The 18,560-nt window shown below is 33.4% G+C and overlaps 1 protein-coding gene across 1 annotated transcript in view; it reads right to left on the reverse strand.

Annotated features, from left to right (window-relative positions):
* The window catches only part of LOC117112737 (GON-4-like protein), a 41,950-nt gene that overhangs the window by 20,999 nt on the left and 2,391 nt on the right, over nt 1-18,560 (reverse strand). The window contains exons 2-16 of the mRNA XM_033255884.1: nt 13,942-14,760; nt 13,206-13,340; nt 11,989-12,042; nt 11,625-11,744; nt 9,987-10,316; nt 9,009-9,174; nt 8,432-8,554; nt 6,902-6,942; nt 5,551-5,739; nt 4,734-5,188; nt 3,988-4,138; nt 3,155-3,271; nt 1,024-2,949; nt 658-708; nt 286-372 (exon numbers count right to left, since the gene is read on the reverse strand). Of these exons, the coding sequence (XP_033111775.1) occupies nt 286-372; nt 658-708; nt 1,024-2,949; nt 3,155-3,271; nt 3,988-4,138; nt 4,734-5,188; nt 5,551-5,739; nt 6,902-6,942; nt 8,432-8,554; nt 9,009-9,174; nt 9,987-10,316; nt 11,625-11,744; nt 11,989-12,042; nt 13,206-13,340; nt 13,942-14,742 (4,746 nt within the window). The 5' untranslated portion in view covers nt 14,743-14,760. The remainder of the gene's footprint in view (nt 1-285; nt 373-657; nt 709-1,023; nt 2,950-3,154; nt 3,272-3,987; nt 4,139-4,733; nt 5,189-5,550; nt 5,740-6,901; nt 6,943-8,431; nt 8,555-9,008; nt 9,175-9,986; nt 10,317-11,624; nt 11,745-11,988; nt 12,043-13,205; nt 13,341-13,941; nt 14,761-18,560) is intronic.

The raw sequence follows: 18,560 nt of genomic DNA on the forward strand, positions 1-18,560 counted from the left end.
AGATGTGTATTTTAAATCACGCTTAGGCCTATGTGTTCTATTAGGCCTATGTATAACGGGTACTGATGCATATTTACATGTTTAGAAGTATTCATTTTGAGTGATCCCAGGAAAGAATTTGTATTGGCTCAAGAATAAACTTTAAAATTTTAACAGTGTGTACAAAGGGGGGAAAGCCGCGGCTCCCACGGCTCCCCCCCTGGATACGTCCCTGTGCTACTATAGTAGCACTCTTAACCACCTTGCTACTACAGCAGCACCCCTTAACATATCAAACTAACTTACTTGTGATATATGCAGCTCATCAGAGTGAAAATCAGACAGAACCTTTAAAAATTCAAGGTACTTATAAGGATGAGTTTTGAATGTATCCTGCAGAAATAAAAAAAAAAATTACAAATTAACTTGCAGAAGCGGCTTTCTTCTATACTGATCAAAATAGATGACGGACGAAAAGGTGAGCGGGAAAGTGCCATTATTTTGACATGCCATGCCCTACACCAGCACAAGTAGGCAAAAAAGTTAACATAATTAGTGCAATTAGGTGTAAAGGTGACCGTATCTAGTCACAACAAATAACAGATTGGAGAATTCTGATTCTATCAAATGATAAACATTAAATTAGCACAATGAATAAGGTTGCAGCAACTTGTGTACCTTCACTCTGTTCAAATAAGCTCTTGCAAAGATGTCATCCCGCTCTGCTTTCTGGAAAACAATTTAAGAATTATTGTAATTCAAATTTTTTCTATATCTATTCAATCCACAACAGAAACTTCCTCCACTTTGTGGAAAAGTGAATTTACAAGAATATACATACAATAAGTTACAACATTTAAGGTTTATGGACAAATATCTTTCCTATTACTTGTTTTAATCCACAAATCATTAAGTAGGAGAAGTTAATTGCTTTGACCACATTGATAAATTTAAATAAATAATAAAAGAGACTGCAAGAATTAAGATACAAATTCATGATAATAAATCAAGAAATATAATAATTAAATCATTTATGATAACTACCTTTGGATCATTCTCTACAATGTTGGGGTCAAGAAGCACAACAGTGGATTCCATTTCTTTTCGAAGCCTATTTTTCAACCTCTTGGCAGCAACTTTTCTTGAGGCCTTCAATTGCTCTTCAGACATTGCATTTGACACCGACTCCATAGGATGCTCCTCATCAGGATTGTTGTCTTGACCATCCTCAATATCAACTTGATCTTCAGGTTTTGTTGAACTTTTAGTGATTTCCTTGGTTGTAGGATCTTTGACATTAACTGCCGAAGATGTTGAATCAGACACGCCAACAACATCCAACTCAAAATCATCTTCATCATCATCAATTGGTTTATCTTCATCATCTTCATATGTTGTTTTTTCGTTTTTCTTTTGCTCTTTTCTGCTATTCATGTCATCATCATCAGTTGTCATAATATCAACTTCTATATCACCTTCATCTTTTTCATTGTATTGGCAGATAGAATCATCCATGAGCATCCTAGAATCTTTACTGATATTTAAATCAGTTTCTTCTTTTTGAGTATTTTCAACAGATTTTGAAACAGTTTCCATCGCCACAGAGTCTGGTGTCACCACTGGAATATTACTATCATAGGTAGCTGCAGCACACTGACCATGGTCAGGATCAATTTTAGAACCTTTGGCGTCTGTGATCTCAGAAAGCTGTCCTGTACTTTTTGTGTGATGTTCAGTTGGCGAAATAGATGAAGAACACTTGCTATCCTTTGCTATCAAATTACTATTTAGATTCTCAGAATTTTTAGCAGAGTTTGTAATTGTCAGACAACTGGCGTCACTCTGTTCTGATTTCTCTGGAGCCGTTTTCTCCGATTTTCCTTCTTGGGGTTGATCAGAAACAATGGGTGCATCAGGTGAAGCATGGAGAATCTGAAAGCCTCTAAGAGCTGAAATTCCATCTCCACCACCTTTACTAAGACAAATTGGCATGATGTTTTTTCCTATAGCTACTTTCATTGAATCTTTTGTCAAGGATTTCCTTCCACCAAACTGAATAACAGGTCCATGTTTCCCAGGGCTCAATTGAATCATTTGTGATGTAGAGGGAACAAGTGCCTTCTGGAAAGAACTGCTAACCTCCTGATTCACTTCCTTAATTGGTGGGGTCTCTTTAGAAGTAGGAGTTTCACTCCCACTGGAATTTTGATTATTTCCATTGTTCTGAACCAATACAACAGTGCTTTGTTGAACAAGCATTTTCTCTTGTGTCTGAGTGTTTGGGGGAATCACGATTGTGGTTGGTTGCAATATACCAGTGCCGCTAGAAACATTTGATAATGCTTGAGTAGTTTTGATGGGATTAACAGCAATTGCTTTAGTAGAAGGAACTTGTTGAAGGGTAATGATGGAAGGACTGGTCACTACACTTGGACTACTCATGGTGATACACTGCAAAGAAGTTTGTGCGAGGCCAGTATTTTGGCTGTTTCCCTGTTGAATAATGCTCTTATTCATTACACTGTTAATCCCGACAAATGTACTTGATGTTGGTACAGAAATTGCAGTTACTTCTGTTTTTGTGTGTGTGTTTGGAGGAACAACAACTGCTTGAATAGGACCAGCATTAGCCAATGAAATTTGGTGGGGTGGTATGTTAGTAAAACTTGGCATAACTCCTGAATTACTTTGTAAGATTTGGTTGGGTAATAATTGGATAATCTGTTGTCCATTAAGAGTCTGTATTATACCAACAGGCAAAGAGTTTCCTGTTACCATTTTGGGTAATGCCATACCATGTTTCTTTCTTCTTCTGAGTGGAACTAATGTCTGTTTCAACTTTGATATTTCTACTGTGTTATTTGTAGATTCATCAAGGGAAGCAAAAACTGCTCTTTTTGTCCTTTCCTCTGTTTCTCTTTCTTTTTCTAGATCCCGTTCTAACTTCATTAGACTAGTCATCTTAAGGTTCTTAAAAAAAAGCAGAAGATGAAAATCATCATTATCTGTAAGGTTTTAGAATCTGTACACAGTAATTTGATTCTACATCTATTTGAAAATTTTGTATGTTTACAAAGTAACAGAATTGAAATTGTAGTAATCATTATCATCATCTTCATCACTGCCACCACTGTCATTATGATTATGAATTACACATAAATGAATAAACTGTAACCTTCATCCAATCAGGCAGTCTACTTTGAAACTGAAATATTGGAGCAACCGCCTGACCAGGTAGAACAGGTTGACAGGGGTTTCTACTGGGAGGTATGACATTATGCAACTTGAAGTTCTGAAAGACAACCAACAAGCATTACACACTCTTTGTTATTATATACCTATATTTGTATATATATAAATCAAGGTAGCCGTTAACACTGTTAAATTATATATATAAATTATCAAAGAAAGGTAAATACAGAGTTCGAATAAAGGACATAATAATACATCGTGTAGCATAGCTCGCAACGAATGTAGTCCTATAAATAAATGAATAAAGAAATTGTGTAATAAAATGCCTCTGGCGGGACTCGAACCTTTGTTTCTAGCCATACTTATTGTGTAATGGAGTGTATCTGGTGGTATTTGAATCTGTTTAACCATGAAGCCTCCGTGGTCTAATGGTTATGACGCTCGCCTTGACAGCGAAAGGTCGCAGGTTTGAGTCCCGCCAGAGGAATTTTATTACACAATTTCTTTATTCATTTATTTATAGGACTACATTCTTAAAACTTCTTAAAACTACAGACTTAAACATGAATGCTCCGCCTCCCATTTGACTGATAGATTACGTCACTGATTAATTAATTAACAAATTCATTACTTGACTGACAGATTGATTGACTTATTGTTTGTTTGATTGAGTGATAGACTGAATGATTAATTGGTTGATTTCTTTAATTGATTGACTGATTCATATATTAATTGACTGGTTGACTGATTAATTACTTGACTGACTGACTGATTGACTTATTGTTTGATACACTGATTGACTGAAAAATTGATTACCTTGATTGAATTTGCTTGTTTTTTTTTAGTGCTGAAGTTTTTAATTCTGGCCTGTATCTGCTTGACAGTTTTACTGGGTACCATATGTTTCTGAATCAATCTAAACTTTGTATCCAATTTGTCAAACTGTTGCAAGCCTAAGACAATCAGACTGGGAGAAAATGTGGAAGAATAATGCAGTAATGATACACTGTAAAGTATAAATATTGTGTTAATAAACTTAACAATAAAATCTATATTTGAATTGCTTAGTATATATGTTTTTACTTATTTACCATTATAGTATTTGCATTAACCATTAAATTGGCTATGAATAAACTGGACTTTTGTATTAAAAAGTCTGTTCATAAAAAAATCCTCTTTTCCTATGTTATCATTTAATGTCTGAGAATTTTTGCAGATTTTATTATGCAAAGAGTATTTTTCCTTTTAAATTAGACGAAAATTGATGTTATAGTTAACACCATAAAAATATTAATATATTATTTATAAGGTCCTTTTTAAAACGAAATGACAGCCTTACATAGCAATGCTCACTAATGAATTGATTACGTTTGGTTAGCAGCAGGTGCTAATTGTAGTTTTTAATGTTCATGTTTAAAACTGGAAATTGAATAAAGTATAAAAATAAATATTAAAACAAGCGTTTAATGCTTTACATCTTAACGCCACATGATGTACTATACCACACATCTCATCAATGGCGCAAACATTTATCAAATACATTTGAAGTGACAAATACTTACTTATCTTCAGAATCAACAAATGTTGGCTTATTTGTTGCTTGATATTTCAAACCACAATGTGGCAGCAACTCTGGATACATGAACACAGTGCTACTCATCAAAACAATCTTAGCATCATTTGGTACTGGTTTAGAATTGTAGTATAATTCTGTGCTACATGTAGCATGTTCCTGCTTCTTCTTGCCTCTTTTCTCTGTTGAGTTTGTAGGGGATTCTCTTTTCTCATCATTCCAATTGTTCACGATCTCCAGCGCACCTCTTAAGTTTGAGGCTATGAAAGAGTTGTCTGATTGAAAAGGTTGGTTGTTTGTGTCAACTTCACTGGATTCCTTTTGAAGGGTGATGCCACCTAACATGGCTAATTCGTTCAGGAACATCTTAGCCTGGTTTGCTTCCATGTTGTAGTTTTTGTCACCTCGCCCTAACAAATACATCTGGCATAACAGCTGTACATGCTGTGAAGAGATTCAAAATCAATAGTCAGATGGATGAGCAAAAAAAAAAAATCACATATACTAAAATCAAATCATGTGAATGACTTGAAACAAAAATTAGCCAGTTGCAAAGTTTTCTACAGGACTAGAAATACTTCATAGGGAGCGAAGGATTGATCAGATTTTGGTATTTTGCACTAGTTCAAAAAAATATAATAAAATACAGTGTAAACGTGGGTATAGAATGGACATAAATTCCAAGTGATCCTTCATAACTCGCATAGGAAGTACAAAATTAAATGACGAAAAAAACCCAACTTAAGATGGAGACTGAGTAAAGTACCAAGTGAAAGAACCTGGCACAGCAGGGCCCACTAACCAACCTGTTGCATCTGTTGTGTAAGTTGTAAACGTTCCTCAGGTGTTACAATCAAAACAACTTTGATGGGCACCTTAGGGACAGCCTGGGTATTGGCAGGCTTGTTGCTCAACATGCCTGCCACTGTCTTCTGGGTGTGGTAATCAACTTGTGGCACCTCAAAAGGCTCATTCCAACCAGTTTCACCTCCATACTGAAACATTAATTTCATGAAAGTATTACTAATAATAACAAAAAAAACTATTTTTATTTTATTTAAAATTATTAGTTTTTCTTCTGTTGATGTGAATTAAGAATGTATGATTGCATTTTACATAGTGCTAAAATAGGCAAAACATACTTTTATTTTTTGTTCATAACCTAGGTGGAATGTTATGCGAGACATGAAAATTATATTTTCACATTTTACAATAAAAACTAATTTTCAGCCATAGGCCCTGGGCCTATCTGGTTAAAAAAAAAACACAAAAAAAAAACCAGATAAAATTGATTGTGAATAGATATTCATCCTACAATAAAATAATGAAACACATTACATTCTGGAAATTTGTCTCAGGCATGTGTGAGCACTGTGATCGGGAACTTCCACATTTTAAAGCAATTGAACAGTTCCCATCAATGTAAACAACTGACTAATGAAAATTGTTTCACAATAGTGAACTTTGCCTTCAAATTCACATTCAGTTGGAACAGCCCTCACTAAACGATTATATCATGTAAATATAACTTTGTCTGTATCAATTTGTTGTTCACTAATTACATGTATATTGTTGTTATTTCACTCAACTTTATTTTTCCAGTTATTATTTGATCCCTAGCCATGTTAAGTTTCATTTCATTCTAGTTTACTATTAAAATAATAAAATTTGACATTGCAGCCATGCACTGAATGGCGTCAAACTAAAAATAAAAAAACTACTTATAAAGATTAAAAATTACAAAAGTCACAAAAAAATACACAATTAGCACAGTTACAGTAAATTCAAGTCAAGTTAAATTTACAAAATTACGAAAAAAAATGTTATTCCTTAAAAAAAAAATAGATCATTAAAATTAAATGTTAACAATACAATTAGTATTATTATTAGTGTACGTGTGCAATAGTTTCTCTGATGATGGTATTTGACTAGAGAACCAAGTAAATTTAGTGCCGTAAATGCCATAGTAAAAAAACTAGGTTTTGCCTATTATGAAGACTAAAACTGTTGTATTCTTCATTAAATTTTTGTTTATTAGCTGCTACTTTGATCCTTTGAAAATCATAACAGATCAAAGTATATAACAGATATGCAGTATAAACAAAGTATAACTAAAGCTCACGTTACTTATCATTCAACAGTATTTAAACAACTTACACTTTCTAGCAATTCATCCAAAAGTACATTCAACTCCTTTTCTGTAAAACAATTAAACACAGCAGGTAAGGTTCTAATCATATCAAAAAACATGCTAAACAAAATTATATACATTTGTTTCTAACTAATTTTAAAAAACTAGATAATCCTAATTTTTTTTTTATACTTAATTTATTTATTACTTTTAATACTTTATACTTATTTATTTATTTAAAAGTGAAGAATTACCACTTACAGGCAAGAAAAAAATGTGAAATCAGTGTTCTGGTGAAGCCGTTTTAGTTGTCAATTTTACCGGTAAAAATATCAAGCCAACCGGTAAAAATTTTGTGTTTGTAAAATTAAAAAAAACCATTGTAATTGCTAGGTGGTCTAGGCTAGCCATCTTTCAATATAGGAACATTATTCCAGTATAGGACTCGGTTATGTGTTGTTTTTTTTTTCAATCCATTAAACACCACTCAAAAGGGGAAACACTTGACACTGCATGCATAGCTAATTTAAATTCAATGCACAAATTTACCAGTAAAAATGTTTCAATTATGGGAGAACACTGAAAATACAGTATATAAATATAAAAATCTATGCAAATATAAAACAAATGGAGAAACCTTAAAAAGGGGAGGTCACACAGTACAAACAAACAAAAAAACACACAGTACAAAAAAAAAACACACACACACTAAACTTATATCCTATTGAGACTACACTTTCACAGTAATTGTTTGTTGTAAACGTAACAACCAATCCTAATGATAAAAGATTTACCAATATTTGTGATGATTAAAGTGTTGCTACTTGTTGAGATCAGGTGGAACAGTCTCTCTAATAAAAAACCTTCCAAAGGCATTGATTAGACATCTCCATATTTGCAACATCCCAACTTACTGGTTACATTGCTTTTTAAATATTATACTAATAACTCACCATATTCAAATAAATCGATGATACATTGCAGAGGGCTTATTCACTTTGGATCTTTACCTTTTATCATCAAACACGGTTGTAAACCTATCAAAAACTGTATTTGCTTCAAACCTACAGTAGATGCCTTAGCCAGTAATTCTTAGTTGCCTCATCCCAATATTGCAAAGATCTACTCTCTAGGACATTTGATATACAGTATACTTGGGTTTGAATTTGCCCAAACAGTACATTTGGTTATGAAAAATACTTTATTACACCTTAATACCACTGAATGTATTGCAAGTTAGTTTGCACAGTGTATAATTATTAATTATTTCTTTAAACCTATAACTTCTGTTGGTTGTAGAAAAATAACGATCAATTTGTACAGTAGATTGTTATAATGTGGATGAAAAGATGAAAATAGAAGCAAGAGTTGTAACTTGATGTGAAGGTGCCGCCTTCATATCACAGACGACTGGGTTCAAATCCTGTGAAACACTAGAAATTTTACTTAAACCTAAAAAAAAAAACACTTATTCCGTAAGCCTTAAAAAAGATTCGAGATGTGAACATCTATATGTGAAAAAAATCTATGAATTAATTGTTCTTGTTGTAACTTACTGCTAACTCTAACAGCTCTGTCTGTTCTTGTTTCTTCGGTGTCAATAACCTCTTCTTCATTAGCCATGAAGTTGAAGTCAGGATCATTCTGCTCATCATCAAATGTATCATTTAACTCATTATCTGAACAAAAGTAAAATTAATATTGCTATAGTAATCAACAATAACTTCAATAATTACAATTTATTGTAGACAGCACCACACCATAGACAATCTCTTAATTATCAAAAACTTATCAATCATTTATTTAATCAAACAATCAACTAAATAATTTATAGTTAGAACTGCATATGCTCATATCAAAGTCAATCAACATACTGTAAACACCATGGACACAACATAGGTTTATGTCAAATGACCTTTGACACCAAAGGATATGCTCTTGGGAAGTTCAAACCATGAATTGGCTTATTGATTCAATCAATCAGGCAACTATTTAACCAAGAAACCAATCAGTAGACTGATCAACCAATCAATCAACTGACACAATTTACTCAATCGATCTAACAATAAAAAAAATACATAATTCAAAAACTGCAGCTTCTATGCATCATGACTTGTGTCATGTTGTACTAACCTTTCTTATCTTTATATAAATCTTTGAGCCATTCCTTCCACTCTTTATCTTCACAATCTGAGTCATACATGTCGGCAGTAATGTCAGGAGCAATGAATGATGCCTCTATCTCATCTAATGAATTTTCAATTGTTAGTTTTGATCTTGTTCTTTTTGCAATGTTATCCTACAGAAAAGAATAGTTTCAAACAGCAGCAATTCTTCTATAAAGGAAGATGTGGTATGGTGGTTTTTTGTATGTGACATGGTAGCTCTAGTAAGAAATATGTGGGATGATGGTTCTAGTAAGGAGATGTGTCATGGTGGTTTTAGTGAAGGAGATGTAGCATGGCGGTTCTTTTAAGGGAGATGTAGCATAGTAGCTCTAGTGAGAGATGTGGCATGGTAGTTTTAGTCAGGATGATGTGGGATGGTAGTTCTAGTATAAGGGAGATGTGGCATGGTGGTTTCTTATGGAAATTGTGGCATGGTAGTTTTAGTGAGGAAGATGTAGGATTGACTGGATCTGAATAACTAATCAGTAAAACACCTATGAGAGCATCAAAAGAGTGGTTCTAAAGGGAGATGTGGCATGATGGTTTGGTGAGAAAGACGTGGGATGGTTTAGATCTGGACAACTAAGTAAAAGACTTCTGGGAACATCATGCCATTGGATGTAGTAAATGAGATGTGGCATGGTGGTTCTAGTAGTGAGATGTGTCATGGCGGTTCTAGGTAAGGGAATGGTGATTTTAGTGAGGAAGATGTGGGACCCGGGATGGTAGTTCTAATAAGGGAGATGTATAGTAGCATGGTGGTTATGTGACATGGTGGTTCTAACTAAAAAGGGAGACATTGATTATCTTCTTATTCATGTTCTATATCTTCTACAACCATACGTTTCCATATTTCTGTGGAAACTTGTGTTCCACGACAATTAAATAGACCAAAATAATTACATAAAATAATCATTACACAAATAAGTGTAAAGGTTCCTACCATTTCAATTTTGTTCTGATTCATCGAGTCCAACTCCTTGTCCATCTCATCAAGCATCATCATAAAATTATTATCATCACTTATTTTGTCAGACTGTTGTTGTGACGGCAGAGGTTTTATCAGATCCACTTTCCCTTTTACATGAGGATGAGTTGATATTGAAGCCTTCTCAAGGTCTTCTGTCATTTTTTTACTTTTATTCTCAGCTATAATGGGACTTTCTTCCTTGTTGTCTAAAAAACTGTATCGAGACAGTGGTGTAGAAGGTAGAGGTGATCCAAAGTCACTAATTTGGGATGAGACATAACTTTCATGATCACTCTCTTCCTTCTGAAAGGTAAAGAAAAAGAATGAGCAATATTAATTGAATTTGAATCCAACTCTACTGGCATTAATAATATTTTTAGTTTCTACTATGGTAGATTTAATCAGTACCCATGGTTAGGTGGAGCATCTAGATGCAAAAGGGCTACAACATTGTATTACAGCAATACTGTATACATTGATATCAATAAAAAGGGGTTTATTAAAAAGAAAACATAACTAGAGGGCACTCGGAGAGTGCATACCTTTATCCACATTATAATTCTCCTCAGTATAAATTTCCACTGCATATTGTTCCCATAAAAAACATAATGAAAAACCAGGGGCTGGTAGTGTGGAGAACACTCTTCTAACCACTACACCAAACTGTTTTCACATATACATATAAAATAATGGTATGTTTGTTTACACTTTACCGGCAAGCTGGTATTAGCACACGTCACACATTTCTATACGGCAAATTTATAATAAAAAATGTTTTTTGTTGATTATGACCTTGAACTTTAACCCTTACCCTTCAACCTTCAAATGCTTTGAGATCTTTGGTCATGGAACATTGTGACCAAGTTTGTGATTAAAACTATGGGCTGTAGACAAATAAATAAAAAAAAAAAGTTTTTCCTTGATTGTGGCATTGACCTTTGACCCTGGCCTTTCAAAATCTAATCAGCTCTAGATCTTAGGTAAAGGAACATTGTGGCCAAGTTTGATGAATTTCTGATAAAAAAATATGGGTTGTAGGCTGTTCAAACAAATATGCCGACAGACAAATAAATAGCTAAATAAAAAACCAGGCGAAAACATAACCTCCTGCGAACTTCGTTGGCGGAGGTAATTTATACATTAGGGGATGCGATACTTTGCACTTTTTATTATGTTAATCAGACTTAATGAATTGTAGATTTAACTATATAGTATGCATTATAAAATACTCTATATTATATAATATTTATTATACAACACCTAAATATATTATATTATGGTGATTGGTTGAATAAGCCACATGAGATTAAATCAAAGTGACTATCTAACAATCATTGTATAGTATTTTTCATCTCCCAAACAAATTTCTTAAATGCAAACAGAGAGAGGTAATTAGCCTAGACCTCCAGAGACTGGACCTTTCAGGTCATTATGACCTGTGGCCGCAGATGAGTTCCGGTAGACATCTGCACTTCCAGTAACGTGGCTAACACAGGTCCAATGGCCTCTCTGCAAGTAAAAATGATCACCCTTTGTATTTACGTTTAAACCCCTCATAACTGAGCTCCATTTATCAAAACTTAAATAAAAATCATAAAAAAAGCAGTTCACCTCATTCGGGTCAGGCTGGTAGTCTTCATCATCCTCTGAATCTTCAGGGAAGTTGAGTTCTGCAAACTGAGGAACTACGTTCTTGCCTTTCACAGGGGACAGAGGCCAAACATAAGGTGCCTTATGGAAGAAAGCATCATTACAGTGATTATATTCACATCTTATTAATAAAATAAATTATGAATGTGATTGGTACTTTATTATCATCAGTACTCAAATTCATAAATGAAAAAATATTAACAAATCAAACTATAATAAAAGACCTCTTATAGAAGCCAGGGATTCAATGGTTCATCTTTTATGAAAATAATCTCAGGAATGATCAGTACAAAATAGATGATCCAATCAACTTGCAGAGACTTACATTCCAAGCTTGCTGGACAACTTCTTTCAATTTTGACCTTGTCATCTTTGGTTCCTAAAAGTATAAGAGTGAGACGTTGATTTAGAATTATATAATTTATACTTAATTGCGGTTTGGAAATTTTCATTGTTTTTACTCTTTTTTGTCACACCTCTGTTGTTACTAATACCAAATTCACACATAACATTTTACAATATAACAACTTAACAAGCTTTCCTTGTCAAGTAATCTGAAGTTAAATTAAGGACTAGTATTGTACAGTAATAATAAGTTTATGTAAAGCTAGGATTGCCTTGTGGTAAGGTGAATCTGAATTTTACATGGATTACTTGGTTGCATGTGAAAATGATTGTTACTTTTTGTCTATATGTCTACACACTGCTTATCTCTTTAGTTTATTGATGGTAAGGTGGGACTTTTTATACCTTGTTTAGCGAACCCGCCGACTGCAAATATTGATGATTTCGAATAAAAGTATAATTTTATTTTTGGCCAAAAAAAGTGAAAAGTTTAGAAAAAAATAAAAGTTTTTAAAAGTTTTTATTACGCCTTCTGCTGCCTTGAAATCTCCAAAGATAAGATATGTAGATTTCTTTATAATTAAATAAATTTGATGCATTTAACCATCCTATTTTACATTCACCAATAAAATTTTATTTTTATTTTCTCCTAATTCTGGATATTTTTGTCAAAACTATTTGCTAAATAAGAAAACAAAATTTTATTTATATTTTTATTCCACCCTCCTCTGATGATCTTTAAAAAAATAAGTACGCAAAACAAGGAATAAAAAAAAGTCTCGCCTAAAAGCTGAAATGTACATGGTATGTTTACTATTTAAATTATTACTGTACATGAAAACCATTCACTGTCACTTGAGGATTTCACCTGTTCTAAACTCGAGACAGTGACATTATCTTTTACAGTGTAAAGTAGTAGAGCCGAAGGCCTAACCTGAAATGGAAGCTACCAAAGCCCAGCTAACTGCCTAACAGAGTGCCTGCATGCACCGGAGTGTGACAGTGTTGGACATCGGTGGGTGGAGCCCTGATCTGGACAACTAATACATTAGAGGTAGCCCATCCATTATGGAACAGTTTTAATTAAATAGTCTCAAGTCACTGCATCTTTTGTTGTTGCAGAGCGCATTGGAGCATTTTTTTGTGTGTGTGCACTATATATTGTAAGACTGGCAATATTATTATTACAGCACATACAAACAAAGCTTCCTGACTTTCATTCATCCCTTCTCCTTCCACCTCATCTTGAGCATTTCCTGATGGTTCTTTCTTCTCTTCTTCCAGCATCGTGTTCCTCACCATTGCAAGAACATGTTCATTAGTAATCACATGCTGCAAAATGATTAATTTGTTAGTGATTAACTGATTAGTTTTTATCAATATCTACATAATCAAAAATACCAATCATGATCAATAATCATTCCAGGCAAAATTCAACTACAAAATTAATATATAATTTAAAATGCCCTGATCAAGATTACTCAAAAACATTCAGATAATCATTTAAAAATATTATAGATTCAGAAGTAAACTTGATAGTTTTCCTCTTAAACTTTTTGACAATCCTTGGATGGCAGGTTTTCCACCTTTCTTTGTAAATTGTATTTATGTTCATCCAAAAATAAAATTTGAATTTGAATTTGAACAGATCTATAAAAAGAAAATAGGCCTACTGTACATGATAGAATTGATGATAAATGATAAACAATGGTGCAGTAGACAACAAAATTAAAAGTTTTCTTGTACATAATCAACAATATTTATGAAGATCACCTTTTAAGCTCTAACAATGAACTTACTATACCATAGTTTTCAACATAGTATACAGAATGGATCTGAAATAACTTTGAATTTTGTTAATTTTTAACTTTTATAGCAAATTATATTTTAAAGACATTACTTTTAAATAAAGCCAATGAATATACTAACTTACATGCAATATACTTTTGACATTGATAGCTGTGAGGTTATTCTTCACAGCATTGCTTTCCAACATCTCCTCAAGTTCATCGTTGACACCAAAACCACTTTCATCATCACTTGAGTCACTCTCCCCTTCCACTTTCCTTCTTTTAAATCTCAACTTTTTGCGTTTGCTGTCCAACAGCTTTCGCTTAAACCGGGAACCAGAGCAGGATTTTTTTGGAGAGAATCGAAATGGTATCTTAACAGGTTTCGATGTATTTGGCTTCTTCTTGTCTACATTTTTGTATAAGGAATATGAAGGCTGATTGTTATCACCTTTTTCATCTATATTTCCAGATTTTAACTTCCTTTTTTTCTTTTTTCTGTGATGTTTCATCTGCTTAAATTTTCTTTTGCATGAGGAACGGTTTACACTTTCAGTTGATATGTTTGACATATTCTCTGAAGATTTACTAAGTGTTTCATGTGAATCGTCATCACTTGCGAAATCATTAATATCATCTTTTTCTGAACTTTCATTGTTCATATCCGAGTGATTTTTATTTTTATCACTGTCAACAAGTGAAGGAATATCTGTTAGAACCATTTTTGAACAGGCAAAATCTGTCCTCTGATTTTCCATAGAGGTCAACAAACTCTGTTCTGATATTCTTTCCTCAACTCTTTCATCAGGATCTCTTTTTATACTTGGTTCTCTGACATCACTAGCACAAGAGACATCTGTCTGTCTTTCCACATGTAGATGTGGATTTGATACAACAAGATTTTCTTCTGTCGCCATTAAATAATCCGAGTTTGAACCACTCATCCTTTATCCTCTTGCAATCTGAAATAAAAAGAAAGCATATGGAATTAATTATAGCTGATCTGCTGTAGCTTAGCTAAGACAAAACGGCAAGACCAAAACGATGAACAATTTATGTCATAAAAGAAAAAAAAACGAAAAAACAGAAACTGATTATAAACATGAAAGCGTACTACGATTAAATACGGTAAAAATGAAGCTAAATAGCAGCAGCAGCAATAATATCATTAATAATAATAATAAATAATAATAATAATAATAATAATAGTCATACAAATTCAATATTAAAAAGATGGGGGGGGGATGGGAAAACAATATCAGTAAAACATACAAATAAATCTTTCAAATACAGACAAAATGAGGCTAAACGAGTCAAAAAATGCGAAATAACAATAATAATAAACATTAAAATTGGGAAAAAGAGCGATGGCAATATTCGATTTGCCTATCACGACAATTTCATAACGATTCAGAAAATTATAACTGTGGCCCGCGCCTGCTTGCACTTGTTAGTCTTGGCATGGAGGTATTATTGAGAAGGAGATCACTCGGCAACAGATTCCTTTGACGCGACAAACCAATGTGTTCCCTGCCTTTGGATCGCGCGCGGGCGTTTTTTGTTAGCAACAACTTGGCAACGACATGCGTTATACTGTACGCTCCAGCACAGCAGTTGTGCGATAAAGTGTGTGATTTAAACCCTCTTTATAATGAAAAATGTTCTCTTGATTTGATTTTTTTCGGACTTTTAGTATGTTATTATGTGAATATTTCAGGAACAGAAAATACAGTATTTCTGTTAAAATTACTCTGTGTTCATTATAATTGTGTCTAAAGATCGATTGGTTTGACTATAAAGCTAAGGCATTGTAAAACTGAAAATTACTCTGATTGGATTGAATTTTCGAATAGTTAACCCTTGTTAACCCTAAAATGACTTAGGTTATTATAATCCTCCGTCATTCCTTAATTAATACTGTATCTGTTAAAATTAGAATTATCGAGTTTTATCCAATTTATGGAAATTCAAGTTGCAATATACCATACTTTTAAAGCTGATGTAAATGTTTCATTAAATTGGAAACTCTTTTTTTTAGAAAATATTATTATGTTTGGTATTTCTTGAAAGATCAATGTATTAGCTTCAAGATGGAAACGATTGCGCAACCATAGTGATTGACTGTAAGGTAAGTAATGCGCATTAAGAAAAGGACGTGCTCTCCATTTCGCCGTGTTTAGCTTTTTCGAGTGATCTTCTCAATAACCTCCATGGTCTTGGAATTGATTTTGCCATTTTGGTCTGCTGTTTAGGTACTTGTCGTTGCCGTTTTGGTCTGTTGCCGTTTTGGTACTTTTCATTGCCCTTTGACCTGCTAGGCCTCCTACGTTCAACAAATCATAGTAGGAGTAGTAGTAGTAGTAGATCTAGGCTAGGAATTCGATCCAACTCGGCCACAAGTCAACTCGGCCACAGTCAACTCGGCCACAAGTCAACTCGGCCACAAGTCAACTCGGCCACAAGTTAACTTCTTTATAATGAAAAATGTTCTCTTGATTTGATTTTTTTCGGACTTTTAGTATGTTATTATGTGAATATTTCAGGAACAGAAAATACAGTATTTCTGTTAAAATTACTCTGTGTTCATTATAATTGTGTCTAAAGATCGATTGGTTTGACTATAAAGCTAAGGCAACGTAAAAATGAAAATTACTCTGATTGGATTGAATTTTCGAATAGTTAACCCTGGGCCTTGTTAACCCTAAAATGACTTAGGTTATTATAATCCTCCGTCATTCCTTAATTAATACTGTATCTGTTAAAATTAGAATTATCGAGTTTTATCCAATTTATCGAAATTCAAGTTGCAATATACCATACTTTTAAAGCTGATGTAAATGTTTCATTAAATTGGAAACTCTTTTTTTTAGAAAATATTATTATGTTTGGTATTTCTTGGAAGATCAATGTAGGCCTATTAGCTTCAAGATGGAAACGATTGCGCAACCATAGTGATTGACTGTAAGGTAAGTAATGCGCATTAAGAAAAGGACGTGCTCTCCATTTCGCCGTGTTTAGCTTTTTCGAGTGATCTTCTCAATAACCTCCATGGTCTTGGAATTGATTTTGCCATTTTGGTCTGCTGTTTAGGTACTTGTCGTTGCCGTTTTGGTCTGTTGCCGTTTTGGTACTTTTCATTGCCCTTTGACCTGCTAGGCCTCCTACGTTCAACAAATCATAGTAGGAGTAGTAGTAGTAGGTCTAGGCTAGGCCTACTGTAGAACTAGATGTAGGCCTAGGCCGCCTGCCTAGTGTAAAAAGGCCTTCTACAATACTAACTACACACACTAGGCCTATCCTGCATACATACAGTAATTAATTACTAATTAAGTAATTACTAATGTAAAGTTTTTTAATTGCGTGATGATACCTGTAGGCCGGAGTAGGCCCATATCGGCCGCTACCTATAGCGGCCGCCCTCCAGAACGGCTGCCAATGCGTGTATATGTATGGAACGTCGATGACGCATTCACAATTAATAATACAATACCGCTCACTAAATACAAATCCTTCGAGTCAACTAGGCCCAGTCAACTCGGCCCGGCAGGTTAAATCGGCCCTCTTTTTCATTTTATATATAGGCCTACACACACTATAAAACTACTTAAAAAATAAATATTAAAAAAAAAAAAAATTGAAATCACATTAAGAATTGTAAACATCATAAAAATATAATAAAACCATTGCTCTAAACAAAGCGTTTGATAGATTGAAGTTCTTCTCCAGTAAAGTATGGTATTCGTTTCTTATTATATATAAAGCTAGTTTGGATTTTATCTATTATATCATAATTTATATAGGCCTTTAGGCCATATATATTTAATTATGTATACATATATATATAATTTATATAAGAATAGGTTGAAAATTGGTTTCCTCCACTGAAGTATTTCATACATATGATATTCGTTTCTTCATTAATTATACTCAAAATATGTACACGATTCATGCTATCGATTCAATCTTTTGTTACTCAATAAAAAGCAACAATACTAGAGTAGTAGGATTAAAAGTTAACGTTACCATGGAGACGTTAATTGATATCTTTTGTCTTGTCTGATGAAGCAAGCATGTTCATTGTCTAGCCAGAGTCCCTACTCCAGTAGTTGTGTAACGAAAACATTTTGTTAGAAATCGTGTATGAGAAAACATTTACTGAAAAAATAGAATAGGCCCTATGCCAGTTTACAAAACAAGACTTTATTATGTTCTTGAAAGAACGTATGGCGAAATACTTTATTATTAAGATTGATTGTTTTACGAAGTAGTTTAGCATAATTTTTAGTTAAGAAGTGTTTATTTTATCCTGCAAAATATTCTAAGTTGAAACTTTATTGCTTTAATAGAAGAAATTTAATTTAACTATAGCTGTAACTTATCAAGAAACTTGATTTGTATCTTAGAATAAAGTATATAATTATAATATAATTAATTAATCCTGCATTATAATTATATATGTACGATTAAGCAAGCGTACCTATTGCAAGACGATTATACGTTCCAAGTACAAGTGATTGATTGGTTACAGTATTTAAATAATTAATTAATAATTAAATCTAGGCATGAATGGAAATACATTGCTTTAAATAGGTATAAATTTGCCAGTACTAAGTTGCCTAGTAACAATTAATTCAGTGAGAAACGTTCTCACAAGTAGGGTCCAATGATACTCTTGGGAGAATAAGAAAGTTTTGTACGCCGCCAATTCAAGAATGTTATCGGAGACGAAGTCTTTGTACGCCGCCAATTCAGGAATGTCATC

The sequence above is a fragment of the Anneissia japonica genome, unplaced genomic scaffold (genome assembly GCF_011630105.1).
Source record: "Anneissia japonica isolate Jap-2015-1 unplaced genomic scaffold, ASM1163010v1 scaffold1078_len308785_cov188, whole genome shotgun sequence".
Classification (NCBI taxonomy): domain Eukaryota; kingdom Metazoa; phylum Echinodermata; class Crinoidea; order Comatulida; family Comatulidae; genus Anneissia; species Anneissia japonica.